We start from the raw sequence: 24,240 nt of genomic DNA, 5'->3' as shown, positions 1-24,240 counted from the left end.
GGTTTGAGCAATTTCACTTTCCTTTGAGAGGTTTTGCTCGAATAGAGGTGCACCATGACTCTCAGCCCTTGCAAACAAAAGGATATTAAAGTCTAGTGCTTCAATAAGAATTTGGCATTAATGTCTTATACCTTAATGCTCACCTACATGTCTAGGTGCACTGATGGCTGGAAAGCAGAGATTCAGAGGATGGGTTGTTTTATTCTGTGTCAGACCCTTTTCATATGATTTCATCTTTCAAGCCCGTCAGGAAACCTGAGAAACAGCTTGAATATCTCTCATCTGAAAAGCCTGGGACCAGAACTGTTTTGGATTTTGGATTTTGCTATACCTCCTTTTGCACATAATGCTTTTGCACATAGCGAGGTATCTTGGAGATGGGACCTAAGCCTAACCACAATATTTATTTCATATATGGTACTGGAGTCCCTGGTAGTGCAGCGGGTTAAACCACTGAGCTGCTGAACTTGCTGACCGAAAGGTCGGCAGTTTGAATCCAGGGAGTGGGGTGAGCTTCCGCTGCTAGCCCCAGCTTCTGCTAACCTAGCAGTTCAAAAACATGCAAATATGAGTAGATAAATAGGTATTACTCTGGCAAGAAGGTAACAGTGCTCCATGCAGTCATGTCAGTGGCTACATGACCTTGGAGGTATCTATGGACAACGCCGATTTTTTGGCTTAGTAATGGAAATGAGCACCACCCTCCAGAGTCGGACATGACAGGATTTAATGTCAGAGGAAAACCTTTATCTAATCTTTACCTACATCTTGTACAAATAGTTTTATACTCAATATTTTAAATAATTTTGTGCATGAATTCAAAATGATTTTAACAGATTAGAAAGATGATTGGCCAAAACTAATACAATAAAGTTCAACAGTGACAAATGCAAGATACTCAACTTAGGCAGAGAAAATGAAATGCAAAGATACAGTATGGGGAACGGCGCCTGGCTCAAGAGCAGTACATGTGAAAAAGATCTTGGAGTTCTCATGGACAACAAGTTAAACATGAGCCAGGGATGTGATGCTACGGCAAAAAAGCCAACGGGATTTTGGCCTGCATCAATAGGAGTCTAATGTCTAGATCCAGGGAAGTCATGCTATTCATGCTCTATTCTGCTTTGGTGAGACCACACCTGGAATACTGTGTCCAATTCTGGGCGCCACAACTGAAGAGAGATATTGACAAGATGGAATGTGTCCAGATGAGGGCAACTAAAATGATCCAGGGTCTGGAGAACAAGCCCTATGAGGAGAGGCTTAAAGAGTTGGGCATGTTTAGCCTTCAGAAGAGAAGACTGAGAGGAGACATGATGAGGGCCATGTATAAATATATGAGGGGAAATCATAGGAAGGAGGGAGCAAACTTGTTTTCTGCTTCCCTGGAGACTGGGATGCAATGGAATAGTGGCTTCAAACTACAGGAAAGGAGATTCCACCTGAACATTAGGAAGAACTTCCTGATAGTGAGAGCTGTTTAGCAGTGGAACTCTCTACCCCAAAGTGGCTTCTTCTATGGAGGCTTTTAAACAGAGGCTGGATGGCCATCTGTTGGGGGTGCTTTGAATGCGATTTTCCTGCTTCTTGGAAGGCTTGGACTGGATGATGGTCCACCAGGTCTCTTCCAACTCAATGATTCAATGATTCTATGATTCTGCTATCCTAGCAGTTTGAAAACATGCAAATGTGAGTAGATCTGGCGGGAAGGTAATAGCACTCCATGCAGTAATGCTAGTGGCCACGTGACCTTGGAGGTGTCTATGGGCAATTCCGGCTCTTTGGCTTAGAAATGGAGATGAGCACCACCGTCCAGAGTCGGACATGACTGGACTTAATGTCAGTGGAAAACCTTTACCTACATCTTGTACAGATTTATACCCAATATTTTGTGCATGAAACAAAGTTGTTGTAGACCGAACCACAAGAAAGCAAATCTTAGTTACCCACATGAGTAATTTTGGAGTGTTTCGGATTTTGAAAATCAGGATAACAGAGCTGTAGAGATGGAGCACATGCCAAAGTTTTGTATTAAACCTATAGAAAAGTTGTGTCTGTTCTTCCTGGGTGGCCAGCATCAGACCAAATCATGAAGAGTGAATAACCTGTTCCACAAGATGCTTTATTCCACCTCTACCTGTAACAGCTATCCTTGAAGTTTAATACTCATTTATGATGCTCTTGATGTGTTATATTGTTCATCCATCAAAGATTTTAATGGAAAAGGAAGCTCACTCCTTCCTTATTAACTGCAGTCTCCTTCTCCTTCTTCTTCTAAAAATACAATCTAACTATTAATCTACCTGTTGAAGTATGTGAAAATGAAAATGAAATGATAATGTAATGAAAGGTTTGGAGGAGTTTTGTCAGCTTCTGTTTATGCAAATTAGGGCTGTTGGTATGAAGATCCTTGAAAAGCGAATCTTGTTTCCCTCAATGATTTGCAAGTGATTTCACTGAGATGAGCATTTCTAAACTTGGAGCTGAGTTGGGTAAGTTACTTTTAATAAGTATAGATCCAGGGCATGAAGCCATTCTTATCAGATTAGTACTAGATTGATAATCGTGGCTCCTGAAAGCAGAGGCGGACCTAGGTAATTTTCAATGTTAAGCAAACAGTATTTTGGTGCCCCCCCACCAACCAATCATTGACATATATTTTCTGTTTGTCGTGGGAGTTCTGTGTGCCATATTTTGTTCAATTCCATCATTGGTGGAGTTCAGAATGCTCTTTGATTGTAGGTGAACTATACATCCCAGTAACTACACTTGTCGCACATGCTCCCTTGCCTGGCCTGCTTTGGGTCTGGAGGCGTGCCTGAAGACCCCAGCGTGTGCACCAAAAGTCACCTCTTCTTCTGACTTTCTCCTCAGCCATTGGGACCAAGAGAGAGAGAGAGAGGGAGAGAGAGAGACCCCCTCCAGCTGGAGGTATCTCCCACCTCCGCTTCCTCCTTTGTTTTTGCGCCTACCTTCAGGAAAGGTGGGCATCTCCACCTCTCTCTCTCTCTCTCCCGGTGCCAATGGCTAGGGAGAAAGTCAGGAGAAGAGGTGACTTTTGGTGCACACGGTTTTCAGGCATGCCTCCGGACCCAAAGCAGGCCAGGTAAGGGAGCAAATGCGGCAAGGTGAACTATTACTGGGCTGTATAGTTCACCTACAATCAAAGAGCATTCTGAACACCGTGGTATGTATGGTCTGATTTGGCCACGATGGTCCACGCTCTGGTTACATCCCGGATTGATTACTGCAACGCGCTCTATGTGGGGTTTCCCTTGAAGACTGCCCGGAAGCTTCAGATGGTCCAGCGCTCGGCAGCCAGGTTGCTAACGGGAGCTGCACTCAGGGAGCACACCACTCCTCTGCTGAGCCAGCTCCACTGGCTGCCAATCCGCTACCGGGCACAATTCAAGGTGCTGGCTTTAGCCTATAAAGCCCTAAACGGTTCTGGCCCCGCTTACCTCTCTGAACGCATCTCCACCTATGAACCGACTAGAACATTAAGATCGTCTGGGGAGGCCCTGCTCTCGATCCCACCTGCGTCACAGGCGCGCTTGGCGGGGACGAGAGACAGGGCCTTCTCAGTGGTGGCCCCTCGGCTATGGAATGCCTTGCCGGCAGACATCAGACAGGCACCTTCGTTGCTGACGTTTCGGAGAATGGTCAAGACCTGGCTTTACGAACAAGCGTTTGGCTAAGCAATGCAACTAATCAAGGAAGACGGTAAATGGAACATAGGAACGGCACAACGACTATGAGAACGGATCTGATTTCAACTGAGGCGTTATATATGTTGTTTGTTGATTTGTCCTGTCTGATTGTTAATTGTTGTGGATCGACGTTGTCGATCCTGTTGTTGCGTTGTTGTGTTTTAATTGCACTATAAACCGCATTGAGTCGCCTGTTAAGGGCTGAAAAATGCGGTATAAAAATGAAGCAAATAAATAAATAAATAAATAAATAAATAAAAACTCCACCAATGATGGAATTGAACCAAATATGGCACACAGAACTCCCATGACAAACAGAAAATATATATCAATGATTGGTGGGGGGGGGGGGGAATACTGTTTGCTTACCGTTGAAAATTACCTAGGGCCGCCTCTGAGAGTCAGACATGAATGGACTTAATGTCAGGGGAAAATCTTTATCTTTACTTTATGGTTGCCAAACTGTGTATGGTATTGAGCTCCTATATCTATCTGAATAGACTGAAAAGCAGGACACAATTCAATAGAGATTCATGAAGCCTGATCACGTTACGTTGCCCTTCCAGCCCTTACCTTTCAGCTTTGAACTTTGAGTTGTAGCAAATTCTCTTGCAGTGGAGTTCTTGCAACCAGTGGGAAATAAAGTGGAGCAATGAAGCATCAAACTTGGTTCTTGTTGGTGGCACCTCCACACTTGCACTCTACTTGGCAGCTAAGATTTGTGTTAGGAAGGCAATACTGTACCAGGCATCTGAAGCTGAATGTTAGCAGAATATGAATATCTTCTTGGAGCTTTGTAGAACTGTGTTCTGCTTCTCAATATCTTTCAGCATAAAAGTTAAAAGATCCATTTTGGTGACCCTACTCAAGGTTAATACTCAAGGTTACTCTAGGAGTTCTCCTAGATTCATCGCTGAGCCTGGAGCCCCAGGTTTCGGCAGTGGTCAGGGGACCTTTCACACAATTAAAACTTGTGCGCCATCTGCGCCCGTACCTTGGGAAGTCTGACTTGGCCACGGTGGTCCACGCTTTGGTTACATCCCGTTTACATTACTGCAACGCTCTCTACGTGGGGCTGCCTCTGAAGACTGCCTGGAAGCTGCAGCTAGTCCAACGCTCGGCAGCCAGATTACTAACGGGCGCTGGGTACAGGGAGCATACAACCCCTCTGTTACACCAGCTCCACTGGCTGCCAATTAGCTTCCGAGCACAATTCAAAGTGCTGGTTTTGACCTACAAAGCCCTAAACGACTCTGGCCCTGTTTACCTGTCCAAACAGATTCTCCCCTATGAACCATCAAGGTTTTTAAGATCTTCCGGGGGGGCCCTGCTCTCGATCCCACCACTGTCACAATCACGGTTGGTGGGGACGAGAGACAGGGCCTTCTCAATGGTGGCTCCCCGGCTGTGGAACTCCCTCCCACAGGAGATTAGAACGGCTCCCTCCCTCCTGACGTTCAGGAAATTAACAAAGACTTGGCTATGGGTTGCGGCCTTTGACAACTGAGTCAACTCTGGTCCACATGGAAGGAGAATGAGTAACTGTGAATTATGACCATGAATGTTTTTGATGACCTGGCTGTGTAATTGTGATGATGACGATGTTGTATTGTAATATGTTTTTAACGTGTAATGATAATGCATTGTGTGGTTTGTATTTTGTATATGAACACATGTTGTGAACCGGATCTGAGTCCCTCCTGGAGGTGAGAAGATCGGTATAGAAAACTTTTAAATAAATAAATAAATAAATAATATTAAGCACAATTAAGGGTTTGGGAGAAATTTGGATCACTCAAAATTCCAAATTTCCATACTAAGGGGAAAACCTTCCCAACAACCCCATTGTGGCTGAATGGAGGAAGTAGGGGACCTATGCAGCTGTGACTCATTCTTGAATTGCTAAACCAGTGATTCTCAACCTGCGGGTCCCCAGATGTTTTGGCCTTCAACTCCCAGAAATCCTAACAGCTGGTAAACTGGCTGAGATTTCTGGGAGTTGTAGGCCAAAACACCTGGGGACCCACAGGTTGAGAACCACTGTGCTAAACTGTAGTTGACTTCCCAGATGAGCAACAATGATATACATTGCATGAGAGGGAAACAATATTCTTCTTCTTTTTTTTTGCTTGAACTGAGTCTAACATGTCTACATCAATGGACAGCCACTGTGGTCCAAACATATTGTAATTTTTCAACTTGTCAGGAAAGAACTGATGAACTATTTCCTCCTTTCCTTTTTGGCCCAGAGTTGGAGAGTCTTTCCAATCTGTCTTTTCCCCAACTCCAAATTGCCTCCCTTGAGTTTAGCATCTGGAAGACAGAACAAATGGAGGTGGGATTGATAAGAAGCAAAGAAACCCCAAACAATGCGATTATTCTAATGTAAAGTTGACAGACGTCAAGGAAGAAAGAACTGTTGGTAAAATGACTGTAAACATGCATATCTGAGACATAATGTGAAGATCACATGTGAAATGCATTTGCTCAGAAGATTAATATCTTTTCATTAAAAAGAAGGGAGCAACTGTTGGCTCAACATTTGCATTTAGATGGAGTAGGTAGTAAGTGTATTGACTGCTTATAGATTTGTGTTGGCAAAGATGGGGAAGGGAAGGAAGGAAGAAGCACTGAAACTGGGGGGGGGGGGGGGACGACGACTCTGTCCACCCACTATAATAGGCAATGAAATTGGGCAAACGCATGGATATGATGATGTGTTGTACTACGGCTGTTTAGAATGATAATGTGCCTTCCATTGATAATTTGATTTGCTGTCAAAACTCAAATTAGAAGAATGCTGCCAAACAGCATCATCTACAATTCAGCCTTGTTTGCTGTTCGTTTAGGTAAAAATTGGATGGTTTCCCTGTTGAATCACAACACTATAAAACAGTGTTTCTCAACCTGGGGGTCGGGATCCCTGGGGGGGGTCGCGAGGGGGTGTCAGAGGGGTCGCCAAAGACCATCAGAAAACACAATATTTTCTGTTGGTAATGGGGGTTTTGTGTGGGAAGTTTGGCCCAAGTTTACTGTTGGTTGGGTTCAAGATGCTCTTTGACTCTAGGTGAACTATACATCCCAGCAACTATAATACCCAGATGGTAAGGTCTATTTCCCCCAAACTCCACCAGTGTTTACATTTGGGCATCTTGAGCATTCATGCCAAGTTAGGTCCAGATCCATCATTCTTTGAGTCCACAGTGCTCTCTGGATGTAGATGAACTACAACTCCCAAACTCAAGGTCAATGTCCACCAAACCCTTCCAGTATTTTGTGTTGGTCATGGAAGTTCTGTGTGCCAAGTTCAATTCCATCCTTGGTGGAGTTCAAAATGCTCCTGGTTTGTAGATGAACTATAAATCCAAATGACAACATTAACCTCCCTCAACCCCACCAGTATTCAAATTTGGGTGCATCAGGTATTTGTGCCAAATTTGGTCCAGTGAATGAAAATACATCTAGCAAATCAGATATTTGCATTACGATTCGTAACAGGAGCAAAATTACAGTTCTGAAGTGGCAACAAAAATAATGTTATGGTTATGGTTAAAAACTGTGTTGTGGTTAAAAACTGTTATGGTTAGGGTCACCACAACATGAGAATTGTATTAAGGGGTCGGGGCATGAGGAAGGTTGAGAACCACTGCTATAAAAGATACCATTCCTACAGAGCCAGTCATGGATGCTTCCAAGAAAGAGGGTAAAACAAGTGGGCGCATTGTGCTATTATGTGATAGACCATCCCAAGATGAAGTATATCCACTTGGAGCATTAGTACATCTAATATCTACCAACTAGCCTAGATTTACTGAATAAATTGTTGAATGCTGAACCAATACATAGGCGAATCCCATCAATTCAGTAGATCTCAACTCACTGGTTTTATCAAAAGGATTCGGTCATTTTTTTCTTTTGATTAGTAATGGTTGTTGAAGGCAGATGTTGTTGGATTACAAGCCTCAGAATTCCTTGTCATTGGCTTTCTTGGCATATGGAGGGCTGAACTCTAGGGCTGGGTAACCACAGAAAAAATTGTTTCTAAACTCGATTCGTTTTTAAGGGGTCCATCACGTTTCGTTTCTTTAAAGAATTCCGAAATTTTCCTTTTAAAAATTTCGAAATATACGAAATTTCGTAAATTTCGAATCGATTTGTTAATGGCGGACGCGATTGCGCAATATGCTAAAAAAACCTCCAAATATGCTAAAAATATGCTGAAAAACCCTCCAAATGGGACAGGGGGAACTTCTGAAGCTTCCCTCTCCCTCTGTTGTTGACCTGTTGGTGTGATAAAACAAACAACAACTATAAAACTTGCACCAGGCATGCGAAAATAATTACGAAACAATTTCGAAACAATTTCGAAAACAATTTCGAAACAATTACGAAACAATTACGAAATAAATTGAAACATTGTTTCGAATCTATTTAACTCCTCACACTATTCCAAAATGGCTCAATATCGGATCGTAAGCTAATTTAAATACGAATTAATAACGAATTAAGAAATTAACGAACGAAACCGCCCAGCCCTACTGAACTCTGTCCATGCCTGTTGTAAGATCTTCAGCAGAAGTCCTTCCCATGAAATGCCATTGGAGTCTGGATCTGTAGCTTTCTGGTGAAGTAATTACCTCATGAAACAAGTGGGAAGGCTTTATTTCAAAAGCCTGCTTTAGGGTACGAAACAAAATTCCAAGTGACAGTTTATCTCCCTCATGCCTCCTATTTCTCAACCTGGCCCCTCCCCTTCATTGCTCCCATTTCCATGGAAACTCTCTCCCTTGTTTCAAGTATACACAGGCCAGGTCTAAGGCATGACCTAATTTCCTGGCTTCACACAAAACCAGGAAATAAGGTCATGACAATTGGACCATGTTTGCAGAAGTATACAAGATGCTTGACCTCTCACTGAACACTGAGAAAACCCAAGTTGTTGGGGTTCAGCCTCCGTGTGAACCTGACCCTGATTCTTTGATTGTATTTCCTGATGCAACTGAACAGGCTTCTGAACATGTATTTTGGAAACTGTTGATTCTGAGGGCAGTGGCTGGGAAAGTGAAACTAAACATCCTGATGAGGATGTTTCAGAATCGTGGTAATAACTCTCCACAGGAGTCAACACCTGCCTTTTTAATGAGGATAGAAGAAGGCAGATTTGGGAAAACAGGAGTGAATCACAGTCTGTGAAGGTCAAGTAGATTAAAGGAAAAGGAGGCTTCCAAGCCTGGAGGCGTGCCCCGAAACAGTTTCTTTAGTTTAAAGTGTCCCGTCCCCCCCCCGGGCTGTCTTGTTAGATCAAGCATTGTTTAGACTGAGGCATTACCTTGGCTGAGTTCCCATTTCCCATGGCCTGCATTCCCAGAGGCTTCTAGTTTCCAAGTACGGTTAGTGAGATACTAACAGTTTCCAGGTTTTTATAGTGTTGCCTTTGGAATGTTGATCTAGTTCAGATATATTCCTCACTGCTGAGTTTTATTGTGGCTTTTTGACTTTGCATTTTCCTCTATTTTGTAACCATTTTTGCATCAATAAAAAAGGATTGTTTTTTTCCCACAGTCAAGTGTGGTGGATTTAATCTTATGGTCTCGTTTCCTGATCTGGATTGCAACAGAAGTGCTCTTTCAGCAAAAGACAGCAGCCAACCCCTCTGCAATGCCAGAAATACAGCTTAATGATGTAACGTTCAAAAATGTTGACGATTCTGCTACCTTGGCAGCCAGCTCTCCATAAAACTCAACATCGACATAGACACTGAAGTACACTGAAACATGGACTGTCTACAGACATCACACTCAACTCCTGGAATGATTCCATTAGCGCTGCTTCCAAAAAATCCTGCAAATATCTTGGTAAGACAGGCAGACAAATGGCATCATTCTGGAAGAAGCAAAGACCATCAGCATTGAAGCCATGATGCTCTGCAATCAACTCTACTGGACCAAATGCCACGTTGTCCGAATGCCCAAAGATCACCATCTCCCAAAGTTACCCCAAAGTTACTCCACTCTTAATTCAAGAATGGAAAATGGGATGTTGGTGGACAGGAAAGGAGATGTAACAATGGGCTTAAAGCCAACCTTTAAAACTGTGGCATAGACACTGAGAGAAAACTGGGATGCCCTGATCCTTGAGCTGGAGGTCAGCTGTGCCCAACTGGGCTGTGGAATTCAAATAGGCACAAATGGAGGGCGAAAGGGAGAAATCTGGAAACTGATGTCCTCACTGCAAAAGGAAGACCATGCTGATCCAGAGTAGGTCTCTACAGCCACCTACAGACTCACCATCAAGACCCTACATTTGGAAGGCAATCAGTGTTGAACTCGAGTGTTGAAGCAGCTGTCTCTATATTTCCAATGCTACTACTTCATAATACCATTTGTTACAAGGACTGAGGTTTGCTTCTGAACACAGTAGGAGCAAACCAACACATGAGCAATCATAAAAGTCTGTAGGACGTAAAACCAAACTGGGTTCCATTGTTGCATTTCACGAGAACATTTATCAGGTGTCACTTTGCTTGAGGGCCTCTTCTTGTGTACTGATGTTCTTCTTCAAAATTTGGCTGGCTATCACACAATTTTGATACTTGGCTAATTGTTGACATTGGCTTAGCCCAGGGGTCCCCAAACTACGGCCCGCTGAGGGCATTTATCTGGCCCGCGGGCTGTGGAGAAGGTTGAGAGGTGGGGGCCAAAGCGGCGCCCAAGCCACTTTGGCCTCCGCCTCCGCCAGTGCTTTCCTAGCCTCTGGGATAAGGCCTGCCCTTATCCCGAAGGCTAGGGAAGGGGGGAGGCGGGGGCCGAAGCGGCGCCAAAGCCGCTTCGCCCCCCGCCTCAGCCTCCTGTGGCTCACATGGGGGTTCTGTGTGGGTGGTTTGGATCAATTCTATCGTTGGTGGGGTTCAGGATGCTCTTTGATTGTAGGTGAACTACAAATCCCAGCAGCTACAACTCCCAAATGTCAAGATTCTGTTTTCTCCAAACTCAACCAGTGTTCACATTTGGGCATATTGAGTATTTGTGCCAAGTTTGATCCAGATCCAACATTGTTTGAGCCCACAGTGATCTCTGGATGTAGGTGAACTACAACTCCAATACCAAAGGACACTGCCCACCAAACCCTTCCAGTATTTTCAGTTGGTCATGGGAGAACTGTGTGTCAAGTTTGGTTCAATTCCATCGTTGGTGGGATTTAGAATGGTCTTTGAGTGTAGGTGAACTATAAATCCCAGCAACTACAACTCCCAAATGACAAAATCATTTTTTTGAGTGAAGGATGTACATTGGATTGTTAGGTGTCTTGTGTCCAAAATTGGTGTCAATTCGTCCAGTGGTTTTTGAGTTCTGTTAATTCCACAAATGAACATTACATTTTTATTTATATAGAAGTGTGGGGTTTTTTTAGGGTTTTTTTTTTTTTTGCATTGCATTGCAAATAAGATATGTGCACTGTGCATAGGAATTCATTCATTTTTTTTCAAATTATAATCTGGCCCTCCAACAGTTTGGGGGACTGTGACCCGGCCCTCTTTTCAAAAAGTTTGAGGACCCCTTAGCCCATCACTCAAATCTGTTGGAGACTTTATCCTCATGCATTAACATTATACATTTATTTATTTATTTACAAATTTTCTACCACGCCTTTCTCCACCCAGAGGGGACTCAAGGCAGCTTACACTTGGGCAACTATTTGATGCCTTCAAACAATGTACAGTTAAAATAAACATATGGGATTCCCCTTCTTGATCAAATCAAGAAATATTCTGCTCCTGAATGAACCCAGCTCTTGCTTGAAATTCATGGGACAAAAGTCAACAGAAAGAAAGAAGAAGAAGACACCAAAAACAGCAACACTGCTTCAACCTAGGACCTTCACATGACAACTCCTTCAGTTATTTGCATGGATAAAACACATGCAGTGCATAGTTCTCATAGGATTCAATGCACTGTAACCCTTCCAAACATACAATCTTTATGCAGGTGATGAAGAAATAACTCACTAAATAATAATGAAAGGGAACACAAGCATTATTTAACATGGAAACAGCAATGTCAGCCAAAATCTCTGTCACACACACATACACTTCCTGTTACAACTTTGAGCAAATTTGATAGAACACAATTGACAAGAATTGGAAGCAATCAATGGCCTTCCAAAGGGGATGGAGGCAAGATCCCTGAGCATCTAAGCCTAATGGCTTCATCATTTTCTGTGCACAACTGTGTCATTATTTTTCATTTACTATAATTGACTTTAAGATAGATTTTCTTTTAGCCAGCGGAAGAAAGCAAAGCAACCCAACTCCCCCCCCCCACCCCCCAGAAAGTAAACCAAACTTTCTAAACTTTCATGATGGAGTTTTCCCCACCGGAAAAAAGAGCAACTCATTTACTACTGTCAAACTTTGGGTCATTTAGATCAGGTGCTTTTTGCATGAAGTGTTTTTATGCGTAAAATCTGTGAATCGTACGCACAAAATTGGATACCCCAGCGGAGACATGAAGTTATAATTCGCCCTCCTCTCTCCTCAATCTTGATTTCTGACACTTTCAGAGATGCCAGGCTCCCCTGAGTGGGAAAAATGTGCACATTCTGTTTCTAAAAAATGTGTCCTTATGTGCCTTGTTAAAATGAAAATGGATGTTGTTCTACAAATTATCGGAGTGTGCTACAGACTCTGACGAGTTTGCACTTTTTGAAATAATTTTCCAACAAGGAAAAAAAGCAGAAATAAAACAGGTTTGGAAGGCAAGGAAAAAGACAACGTATTGTAGATATGTGTGTGTAGGTAACAAAACTGCAGAAGTCAAAAAGTTGCTGCCATAGTTTCAGGAATACATTTTCAGAAAAGTATCATAATACCCAAGACTGCAGGTTTCAAGGTTGGTCCAGACCAGGCATGGGCCAACTTGGGCCCCCCATCTGGGTGATTTGGACTTCCACCATTCCTCAGGCCCCTTCCTTTCCCCTTTTTTTTCTTTTCTTTTCCACTGTTAGGAATTGTGGGAGTTGAAGTCCAAAACACCTGAAGGGCCCAAGTTTGCCCATGCCTGGTCCAGACCGTTAGCTATAGAGCTCAATATGGGCCAAATTTAACCATGTGGCTTAAATTTGAGAAGACCAGACCATGCCTTCTCATGTCATTGTCTCTCAAAAAGATACAAAACAAGGGCAGAAAGAAAAACGTAGTGGGATCTAGAAGATCATGGAAGGAACCACAAAGTCCATCCAATCCAGCCTTTCACCAACCAGGAAGCCATTGCTAAAGGACCCCTGAAATAATGATAGGAAATGCTTATATACTTAGTCTTTTTCCATGTCTTCTGAAGACAATGAATCCCTATGAGGAGCATTTTAAAGAGCTGGGTCTGTTTAGCCTGCAGAAGAGAAGGTTAAGAGGAGGCATGAGAGCCATATATAAATATGTGAAAGGAGGCCATAAGGAAGAGGGAACAGGCTTGCTTTCTGTTGCTCTGGAGACTCCATTAGCCATGGGTTCAAATGACAGGAAAGAAGATTCCACCTGAACATGAGGAAGAACTTCCTGTCCATTAAGGAAAGCCATCACTTTAGGGGAGAGGGACGCACATACCCAAAGCATTGCCCTTAAGCAAAGAAAGCCAATCAGAATCCACACATTCGTTTATCCACCTCTAAATTCAGCGTCACATCCATATGTCTTTATGGGATGGATGAGAAATCAAATTGCTTCAGAGGGATAAGCCATTGGAACTGTGTCTTACAAGAGCTCCTGTTTATGAGCAGCAAACATTAAATAATATACTTGGTTACAGCACATTGGAAGCAGGACATCAAACCTGCCAGATGCCACATAATCTGCATTTCAATATCCTACCCTCAGCACTTATCTCAAGGTTCCTGTTCTCTACGACACGCAAACATGAAAGAATGCGAACCTGCTATATATATATTTACATCCTTGTCATTTCAGCTTAAATTAACCGGAACGTTTCCCATAAGCATCTCTATCGAAGCAATTGCACACAAAAAAAATTAATAAAACGAGCTTGAAAACACGAATTGCTTTGATCGGGGGATGAATCCAGTCACTTTAAAAGAGTTTATAGCAGCAATTTCCCTTTTGCACACATTTGTGGAAGAGTTAAAGCTGATCTCTCTCTCTCTTTCTCTTTTCAAGTTTATTCCTAATGGGAATAAACTTCATTTAACTCTGTAGAATTTAATTGTGTGCATGTGTGCCTACAAGTTGCCTCTCAACTCCATTAATTTTATAGCATTTTCTTCATTAAGGGATATTCGGAGAAGATTTTGCCAGTTTCCTCCTATAGCACCTGGTATTCATGGTGGTCTCCCATCCAAGTACTGATCTGGGCTAACAAAGTTTAGCATCAAAATCCCTGGTTCTGGATGGGGATCCTGGAAAACAACTGATCTATATTTTCCATAAGACTTTCCAAATGGATCCTACAGCCAAGCAATGTGACAGGAACAAGGAACATAATGGGACATTATGCATGACCCAGTTCGTGTTCTGCCATCCTTTGTCCACTAGCAATACTGGTTCAATCACAGATACATTTTCTGTATGTAAATATGGAATCATTATTCCATGTATCATCAGTCACTTTTAGAACACAGCAATGAAGGGAGGCCTGTTCATTCCCTCCTATTGATATTTCTATTTCCAACAAATTGGCTTTATCTTGAGATGGTTTATTATTATTATTATTATTAAACTTTATTTGTACCCCGCTAGCATCTCTCAAAGGACTCGATGCGGCTTACAAAGGCCAAGGCCTCAATACAGAACACAACGATACACTTAAAGCAAATTAAAACAATTAAAGCAATATTAAAACAATGAAACCACAGGCAATAAACAGTACATCAAACAAGATAAAACTAGGCCGGGCCAAAGTAAAGGGTACAGGATTAAAAAGTGCTGATGTGACTGGTGATATGTAGGGATTATAAGGCAAGTGCAGTGTGCAGTGTGCGGCAATCTTAATTCTAATAAAGTGCTTCTGGGTCTTGGTATTGGAGATTTCCTAATCGGGAAAGGCACATTGGAACAGCCAGGTCTTCAAATTATTTCTGAAGACTGCCAATGTAGGGGCCTGTCTAAGATCTTTGGGGAGAGTGTTCCAGAGACGGGGGGCCACCACGGAAAAGGCCCTGTCTCGTGTCCCCACCAAGCGTGCTTGCGACGCAGGCGGAATCACGAGCAGGGCCTCTCCAGATGAGCGTAGTGCACGTGTGGGTTTGTAGACGGAGATGCGGTCACGCAGGTAGGCTGGTCCCAAACTGTTCAGGGCTTTGTAGGTAAGCACCTGCACCTTAAATTGGGCTCGGAAAATAAATGGCAGCCAGTGGAGCTCCTTGAACAGGAGGGTTGTCCTCTCTCTGTAGGGAGCACCAGTTAACATCCTGGCCGCTGCCCGTTGGACAAGTTGGAATTTCCGAGCCGTTTTCAAGGGCAGCCCCATATAGAGCGCATTACAGTAATCCAATCTAGAGGTGACCAAGGCATGGACCACCCCGGCCAGATCAGCCTTCACGAGGTACGGTCGCAGTTGGCGCACGAGTCTTAATTGTGCGAAAGCCCTCCCAGACACCGCCGACGCCTGAGCCTCAAGCGTAAGCGAAGAGTCCAGGAGGACTCCCAAACTGCGGACCTGTGGTTTCAGGGGGGAGTGTAACCCGTCCAACACAGGTTGCCACCTTATACCCCGGTCCGGTTTACGATCGACCAGGAGGACCTCTGTCTTGTCGGGACTGATCTTCAGCTTGTTCCTCCTCATCCAGATAGACACAGCAGCCAGGCACTCATCCAGCACCCAAGAGGCCTCCTTGGAATTGGGTAGAAATGAGTAGTAGAGTTGTGTGTCATCTGCGTAACTCCAAAACTCCGGATGACCTCTCCCAGCGGTTTCATGTAGATGTTAAAAAGCATGGGAGACAGAATGGAGCCTTGCGGGACCCCACAGGTCAAGGGCCAGGGGTCCGAGCAGGCGTCTCCCAGCTTCACCAATTGGGATCGACCCTCCAGGAAGGACTGGAGCCACGACAGAACCGTGCCCCTGCGACCCATCCCAGAGAGACGACCCAGAAGGATACCATGATCGATGGTAACGAAAGCCGCTGAGATGTCCAAGAGAACCAACAGAGTCACACTCCCCCTGTCCAGCTCTCTACGGAGGTCATCCACCAAGGCGACCAAGGCTGTCTCGGTGCCGTGACCAGGCCTGAAACCAGACTGGGACTGATCTAGGTAGTTGATGTCATCCAAAAAGCCCTGGAGCTGGGAGGCGACCACCTGCTTCAGCACCTTACCCAAAAACGGGAGGTTGGAGATCGGTCGATATTAGGGGAGATGGAATTGCCCAGCCTAACTCAAGAAAAGAAGAAGAGAACTTAGCAGTCAGTTTTTCTTAATGTTGTAAGTAACCTGCAGGTAGAAGAGAGAAAACCCTCAACGACATTCTTGGGAATCATCAAATTCAACAGCCAAGGGTGCATCACCTACTCCATTCATCTGAGGAAGAAGACTTAGGGTGCATCTGTCCACACTGCAGAGTTTATACAGTTTGATCCCACTATAACTGCTATGGTTCAATTCTATGGAATCATGGGATTTGTAGTTTGGTGAGACACCATCACTCTTTTGCAGGGTAGGTTCAAGACCTTGTAAAGTTACAACTGCAAGACTTTCACTGCACTGAGGCCCCATCTACACTGCCATGTAAGCCAGTTCCTGAATCCAGATTATTTACTTTGAACTGGAACATATGGCAGTGTTGACTCCCATAATGTAGTTCACAGTGGATACCCTGGATTTAGAAGCTAGATTACATGGCAGTGTAGATCCACCTTAAGTCATGGCAATCAAAGTGGAATCAAACAGCATTAATCCTACAGTGTTGATGCACCCAGGGACACACATTAGGTGACCTTCAGAATCTGGATGACAGTTTACATATCTTTTAACTTAAGAGGAAATCAGTAATTGATCTTGCAAGGAAAACCCAATGATAGCACTGGAAGGATGATGGAATTGGCTTGAAGGCATGCAAAACAACCCATTTTCCAAATGCATATGTAGTAACCTGTCAACTAAATGCATTAGCCCAGTGTGCAGAGAATCCCCAAAGTGGCTGTGCATGTAATTTTGAGTTTAGATAGTGGGGTAAAGGGAATGAAAAGGGATTGCTGTCTCACAGGGGGAAAATAATAGAACTTTAGTTTATCTGCACAATGGGCCAGGAAGCAAAGAGATTTGGTAAGACGTTTCTCCAATTGGCTCCCAAAAGGGTGTCTTGCCGATGCATGGAAATTAGGATATACATGGACTCATATTGTATGTAAAAAAAATTAAACATTCATGCACCCTAACCCATTCAAGGTGGAATCAGGTGTCAAACAGGGATGTGTTATTGCCCCAACCTTATTTTCCATCTTCATTGCTATGATACTTCATCTTGTTGATAGGAAGCTTCCTACCAGAGTGGAAATCATCTATCGGACAGATGGCAAAGTGTGTGTTTTACACTGCAACCTGCCTTAAGCTATGAGGAGAGGTGAGCAAGATTATTATTATTATTATTATTATTATTATTATTATTATTATTATTATCGGGATTTTGGAAGCTCTTGTCTAGAAAATAATTCTTCCACATTCTAAACTGAATAGAGATTGGATGTACTGATCTAGGCGGGAATGCCTTTTAAAACATGGCATACGGATAACTGCCGGCATCTCTCCATAGATTTAGAACTTGTAAATTTCCACATTTATGACCGTCATCATTTCATCAATGCTGCAAAGCCTACAATTTTGTTTTGTTTCTGTACAGGGAATTAATACTACACAAAGGTGTTCCCCTTCTTTCTTTTATTCTATGCAAGTCAGAAAATATCTGAAGCACCGAGGGAATTGGCAAAGCTTATCTTGGGTAAGACTTGTATATCTACTTTATGAGATTCTGAATCAGCAGCATCTTGGTGTGAAAGCAGCTAACAAATAGATGCTAGATTAAAGGCCCAGGCTTCTGTTATTAATTTCTTGGCTTCATATCTTGCACATCCCTCCACACTCTTAAACATGACAGTTGGAAGGTAAAGCAACTTTGGCAGGTCTTGAACCAGGAATATAATGTGAGACACGAAGAAGAAATTGAGGGTGCAGGTCACAACATTGGCTTTTCTAGTTCAGTATAGCTTTCCTTGTGGCAAGTTCTTGGTGGGATGGGCATACCAAGCCCCCTTGTCTCTCTCCTGAGGAATCTGTACAAGGACCAAGTTGCAACAGTCAGAACTGACCACGGAACAACAGACTGGTTCAAGATCGGGAAAGGCATACGGCAAGGCTGCATCCTCTCACCCAACCTTTTTAACTTGTATGCAGAACACATCATGCGATGTGGGGGGTTGATGAATGCAAAGCTGGGGTGAAAATTGCTGGAAGAAACATTAACAACCTGGGTTGCAGCTAAACATCAAAAAAACCAAGATTATGGCAACAAGAATGATTGACAACTGGAAAATAGAGGGAGAAAATGTGGAGGCCGTGACAGACTTTGTATTTCTAGGCACAAAGATTACTGCAGATGCAGACTGAGGCCAGGAAATCAGAAGACGCTTACTTCTTGGGAGGAGAGCAATGTCCAGGAAGATCGATGCTTTTGAGCTGTGGTGTTGGAGGAAAGTTCTGAGAGTGCCTTGGACTGCGAGAAGATCCAACCAGTCCATCCTCCTGGAAATAAAGCCCGGCTGCTCACTGGAGGGAAGGATACTAGAGACAAAGTTGACCACATCATGAGGAGACAGCAAAGCCTAGAGAAGACAATGATGCTGGGGAAAGTGGAAGGCAAAAGGAAGAGGGGCCGACCAAGGGCAAGATGGATGGATGGCATCCTTGAAGTGACTGGACTGACCTTGAAGGAGCTGGGGGTGGTGACGGCTGACAGGGAGCTCTGGCGTGGGCTGGTCCATGAGGTCACGAAGAGTCGGAGATGACTGAACGAATGAACATAGCTCTCCTTATAAGTCCGAGCTATTCTGAGGCTCAGAAGAGAACTACTAATAGAGAAAGTGGAGATTTCGCAGTTTCTGCCATAAGTTGATCATAGAATACATCCTTTAGAAAGGATGCAGAAAAAATATTCCCTTGTCCTCCTTTCTTGCTTACATCTATATAAATTAAAATGTAATGTTCGTTTGTGATACCATCAGAACTCAAAAACCACTGGGGGAATTGACACCAAATTTGGACACAAGACACCTAACAACCCAATGTATGTCCTCCATTCAAAAAAAAAATGATTTTGTCATTTGGGAATTGTCATTGCTGGGATTTATAGTTAATCAAAGAGAATTCTGAACTCCACCAATGATGGAATTGGGCCAAACTTAGCACACAGGGCTCCCATGACCAACAGAAAAAACTGGAAGGATTTGGTGGACTTTGACCTTGAGTTTGGGAATTGTAGTTCATCCACATCCAGAGAGCACTGTGGACTCAAACAATGATAGATCTGGACCAAACTTGGCACGAATATTCCATATGCCCAAATATGAACACAGATGGAGTTTGGAGGAAATAGACCTTGACATTTGGGATTTGTACTTACTGGGATTTATAGTTCACCTACAATCAAAGAGCATTCTGAACTCCACCAATGATGGAATTGAACCAAACATGGCATACAAGACTTCCATGACCAACAGAACACACTGGAATGGTTTGGTGGGCATTGACCTTGAGTTTGAGAGTTGTAGTTCACCTACATCCAGAGAGCACTGTGGACTCAAACGATGATCGATCTGAACCAAACTTGACACAAAAATTCCATATGCCTAAATATGAACACAGATGGAGTTTGGAGGAAATCTTGACATTTGGGATTTGTAGTTACTGGGATTTATAGTTCACTACAATTAAAGAGCATTCTGAAACCCACAAACGACAGAAATGGGGCAAACTTCCCACTCAGAACCCCCATGACCAAGAGAAAATACTTAAGGCCATCCAGTCCAACTCTCTTCACCAGGGCAAGAAAATTTAATCAGAGTCCTCCTGACAAAGAGCCATCCAGTCATAAATATAGATAGATAGATATGATTCTCATACACACACAGATATAGTATAATGGATTTGAAAGAGACCCTTAAAGAAGGACTATGATATGTTCCATATTCCAGAGTAGGCAAACCAGACACTCTCCACAACAACACTGACAAAGAAACAACAAGAAATACTATTTACTCACAAGCCTAAAGAAATTACATATATTAGAAACCAACACTTTCTCATTACTTTATTTTCCAGATCACCAGACTGGGCCACAGCAATGCGTGGCAGGGGACAGCTAGTTATATATATTTTCTGCTTTCCCCAACAAACCTAAATAATACGGAATGTATTACAGATCACAGATTCAAACAGACTAAGTTGGCAAATGAGGGAAGACCAATGGGGTTTCCCCCCTTTGTTTTCATTATTTTATTTTGTATTATTCACTTCCTTCTGCATCCTGCCCTTTCCACCTCTAAAGAGACACTCAGAGGCAAAGCAACCAAACCATCAAACCCATCAGTCAATCATCTGGCAGAAAAACAAGTACAAATTGTGACTTCAGTAGGATCAAAAAGAACCCGAAAGAGCAATTAAAACTTTGTGAAAAGAAAAAGGAGTATAAAGACATTCACAGTTCGCCAGGTCAAATCCCTTTTTGAAATAATTATCATCATCATAACAATAATCATGGAGTGATCAAAGAAGGAAAGGAAGGAAGGAAGGATGGAAGGGCCTATCAATTAATGAACTAACTAACCAAAGAGGGAGTAAGACGTCCCAAACTACACAAAGAATTCCACAACTCAACACACTTTTTCCTATTGAGATGGAAGAAACAGAATAACTATGTGCTAAATTGACCACTTACCAAAAATAGTTTCTGAATGGATTAATTTCATAATTAACAAGCACAACTGGATATACTTAAGCACCACAACAAAACCACTGATCAATAGGGGGGATTAACCCCCTCCCATAAAGGAATAGCTGTATCATAAGAGTTTGAAAAGGAAAGGTGGCTGATAGGAGTCCAAGAAATAGACCTGTGGGTCAATCACATTTTGAGTAAGTTGTGCATAGTTTGGTGTTAATACCGAAATGAGTTGGAGATGAAACCAAAACCAAAAGCAGATCACCCAACCTTTTTCTCATGGGATCTCCATCACTCTCACCTTTCTTTCTCTACCATTCCTTTCTCCCGCTTCCTCTCCTTCTCCAGCTAGGACTGCATATGTCTTTGGGGCTACAAATTGCCCATTTCTGATCTTAAACATGGCCATTGTCCACCAAATGCATCTTGGACACAGAGACAAAGAGATCAACCTCCATGATTCCAAAATGGAAACCAGACCTTCTTGTTATTGCCAATCATCCAGAGATGAATCAGAATCATTCTGCCTTCCATTGACCAAGTAAACAAGACCATATCTCAACCTTCTTTTCTCTTCCATCAAAAGTATTCTGAACAAGATACTTGGTTCTCATGTTGATGAATTTCGTACTGTGTTTTTGAAAAAAATGAAGGCAACAATAATAGGTCCATACCATCTTTTAAATACACCTTTAAAATGCAACTTACTTCACGGTCCAACATGGCAGGCGACACAACGGTGACAATGTCTCCTTTCTCCGGGTCAATGTAGAACATGTTTGGGGATGGCTTGTCTGGTGTCTGCTTGAGGATATTATACCTCAGAAGAGCATTATCTGTGGATGGGTCATCAGCATCAAAGGCAGTCACACGCATCACTGTACTTCCTAGAGGGGAAAAACCATGGAATATTAGTAATTAATAAAAAAGACCATTACAATAACAATAACAAGTTCCATCCACAAAGAAATCACAAGCAAGCCTTCATATTACGCACACCTTATATAGGAATCCAGCACTTTTTCTAAAAAGGAAGATCTCATGATCTTGAGGTGGATGGAAGGGGGATTGAAGGAAACCAACGGAGTTGCATTTGAACTCTTAGAAATAAGATTATCAGTGTAGTTAGTTATAATTTCATATCTGGCATTTACTCATGCTAAGGAAAGAAAGGTGGACAAGAAGTCCTGTGAAAACTTTGAAGACCACTTGCATTATAAGAGACTAGCTTTCTGAGTGTTGTTTTGTTTATGAGGTGAGGAAGTGATTCACAGTTTCAGGGAAGCAATTAGTGACTCATTGTTCCCTGTACTTTGAAGCTCTCTGGGAGTGAGTGTTTGTTTCCTGTTTAACCTATATAAGCCAGGGCCTAAGTTCAAGTGGCAGATGAGTTCCCACAGAAGTTGAGGAAGCAAGAAGCCATCTTTGCTCCAGGAGAGCCTTGTCTTAGAGTGCATTAGAAATCTGAGTGTGTGTATGAAACTTGCTGCTCTGAGTATTGTTTTGTTTGGGAGTGATTCACTGTTTCCTGTTCACACCCTCACTAACCCACACCTTTACCCCTGCATACAGAAAACAACATAAAATAAACATACTAAAGGGGAGGTTATTAGCAGTCTGCAGATGGAACAAACACAAAATCTTCTTGTCTCATGCACAAGCTGTGGCATGTTCAGCTTCCTCACACAACAATTACTCAATTACATCTGCCCCAAGTATAAACAGATCACTCACATAGAACAGAGGATCCAACAACTCAAGGATTGTATTAAGGCCCTTAAGGACATTCAGGAACTCAAGCTGCTCTTGGACACCGCACAGCGCACTGTCGTAGATACACAACCACATCACACCAACTTTATGGCGAGGCTAATGAGGAGATCACTTAAGCTGTGAACACCCCTCAGGCTTGGAGGAATGTCACCCTTAGAAAGAGACATAGGACCAGGATTTTCGAGCTCTTGGAACAAAGCTAAAACAATGTAATGTTCAGGTGGTCTTTTCATCCCTCCTCCCAGGTGTAAGACATGGCCCTACAAGGGCCAGAAAAATAGTACAGGTCAATAACTGGCTTAGAAAATGGTGTCAGGAGGAATGTTTTGGCTTCCTTTACCATGGCCTGCTTTTCCAGGAGGATGGCCTACTGGCTTTATGTCCAGATTGCCCTCGATAACATTGAGGAGATCCCAAGCGCCTTCAAGCCGGTTCCTTTGGCACCAGAGGAAGATCCCAAATCTTCAAAACATAGGCCATCTGAACTGGGGTTGTGGTTTGCTCTGGCATTCACAGCCATTGAGGAAAGAGGAAACTTGGTGAGGCTTCTCAGCTTCAAACCCCTTGGACCCAGGACTAATTGAGACTGTAACGTATGTTTTCCTTCACCCCTCTAAAGCTTTCCAGCTCATTGCTCTGAAGAAATGACTTTGTGATAAATAAAACTTATCTTGAGCTATTTACAGTGTTTTGGGTTTTTGGGAGTTCCAGTTTCCTATAGGAGGGCAAGAAGCAATCCCTTGGGGGAAAGGTGCCACGTCCATCCCTCCTTCATTAAGACTAATAGCCCCCAAGTGCGACGGCACAACAATCATAGCACAGAATATGTTTTGCACACAACATATTGTAATGCCAAGAGAGATACAAAAATGGCATCGTTGATGGTTTTGTCTTGAAAGTGTTCTGTTAGGATGCCCAGTAGAAATTTATCATCTAAAGCACACTGATAGAGAACTATATCTTCATTTAACTGTATGACTCTGTAAACTCAATTAGAAGCCCGCAATGAATTTTCTATGATCACCCCATTAGGCATATTCTTCTACAGTCTAAATATCTCATCATTGAAAACAATTGTAATTACAAAAAAAGCAAAGAACTATAATTAACCCTAAAGGCTAAATCTGCTTCCCCCCCCCCCCCCTTTCCAGAATCTTCATGCCAATGCGCTTGAACACTTTTCATTTTGTCAATTGATGGTCCAGTTCTGAGCAAAAATTGGCTATTTGCTTTTCAGAAATGCTGCTTTTTTGTGTGTGGAAGAGAACTTTGAATTTTGCACAGGGATTGTGGCTCAGCTGGCTGAGTGTCAGCTGCATTAAGATCACTCTGACCAAAAGGTCATGAGTACGAAGCCAGCCCAGGTTGGAGTGGGTTTCCAACCATTGTGTAGCCCGTTGCCGACTTTTGCAACCCGAAAGACAGTTGCATCTGTCAAGTAGGAAAATAAGGTACCACCTTAAAAGTGTGGGGAGGCTAAAATTAACTAATTTCTGAGGCCATAAAGAAGAACTCCAGCAGGGAAGCATGTGAGGAATGCAGAAAGTACTTCATCAGTGTTGCAGATGGATGATGAAAGCGACAGCTCCCCTGGCAGCCAGAAAAAGTTAAATAGCCTCTGTGTATGTCTTGGATATGTTGTACATCAAAATTGGCATTGAATGTTTGCCATATATGTGTACTAGGCTTGGGTAACCACGGAAAAATTTGGTTCTAAACTCGTTTTGTTTTTAGGGGGCCCTTGCGTTTCGTTTTTTTAAATAATTCCGAAATTTTCCTTTTAAAAATTTCGAAATATACGAAATTTCGTATAATTACGAATC

At 42.9% G+C, this 24,240-nt stretch overlaps 1 protein-coding gene across 1 annotated transcript in view; it reads right to left on the bottom strand.

Moving 5' to 3' along the window:
• Positions 1-24,240, bottom strand: part of CDH13 (cadherin 13) — a 996,654-nt gene that overhangs the window by 247,920 nt on the left and 724,494 nt on the right. Inside the window, exon 7 of the mRNA XM_060787892.2 lies at positions 21,353-21,531. Coding sequence (XP_060643875.2) covers positions 21,353-21,531 — 179 coding nt within the window. The remainder of the gene's footprint in view (positions 1-21,352; positions 21,532-24,240) is intronic.

This window comes from Anolis sagrei, chromosome 8 (genome assembly GCF_037176765.1).
Source record: "Anolis sagrei isolate rAnoSag1 chromosome 8, rAnoSag1.mat, whole genome shotgun sequence".
Taxonomy (NCBI): Eukaryota; Metazoa; Chordata; class Lepidosauria; order Squamata; family Dactyloidae; genus Anolis; species Anolis sagrei.
The sequence above is the reverse complement of the archived record's forward strand: the minus strand, read 5'-3'. Positions and strand labels throughout refer to the sequence as shown.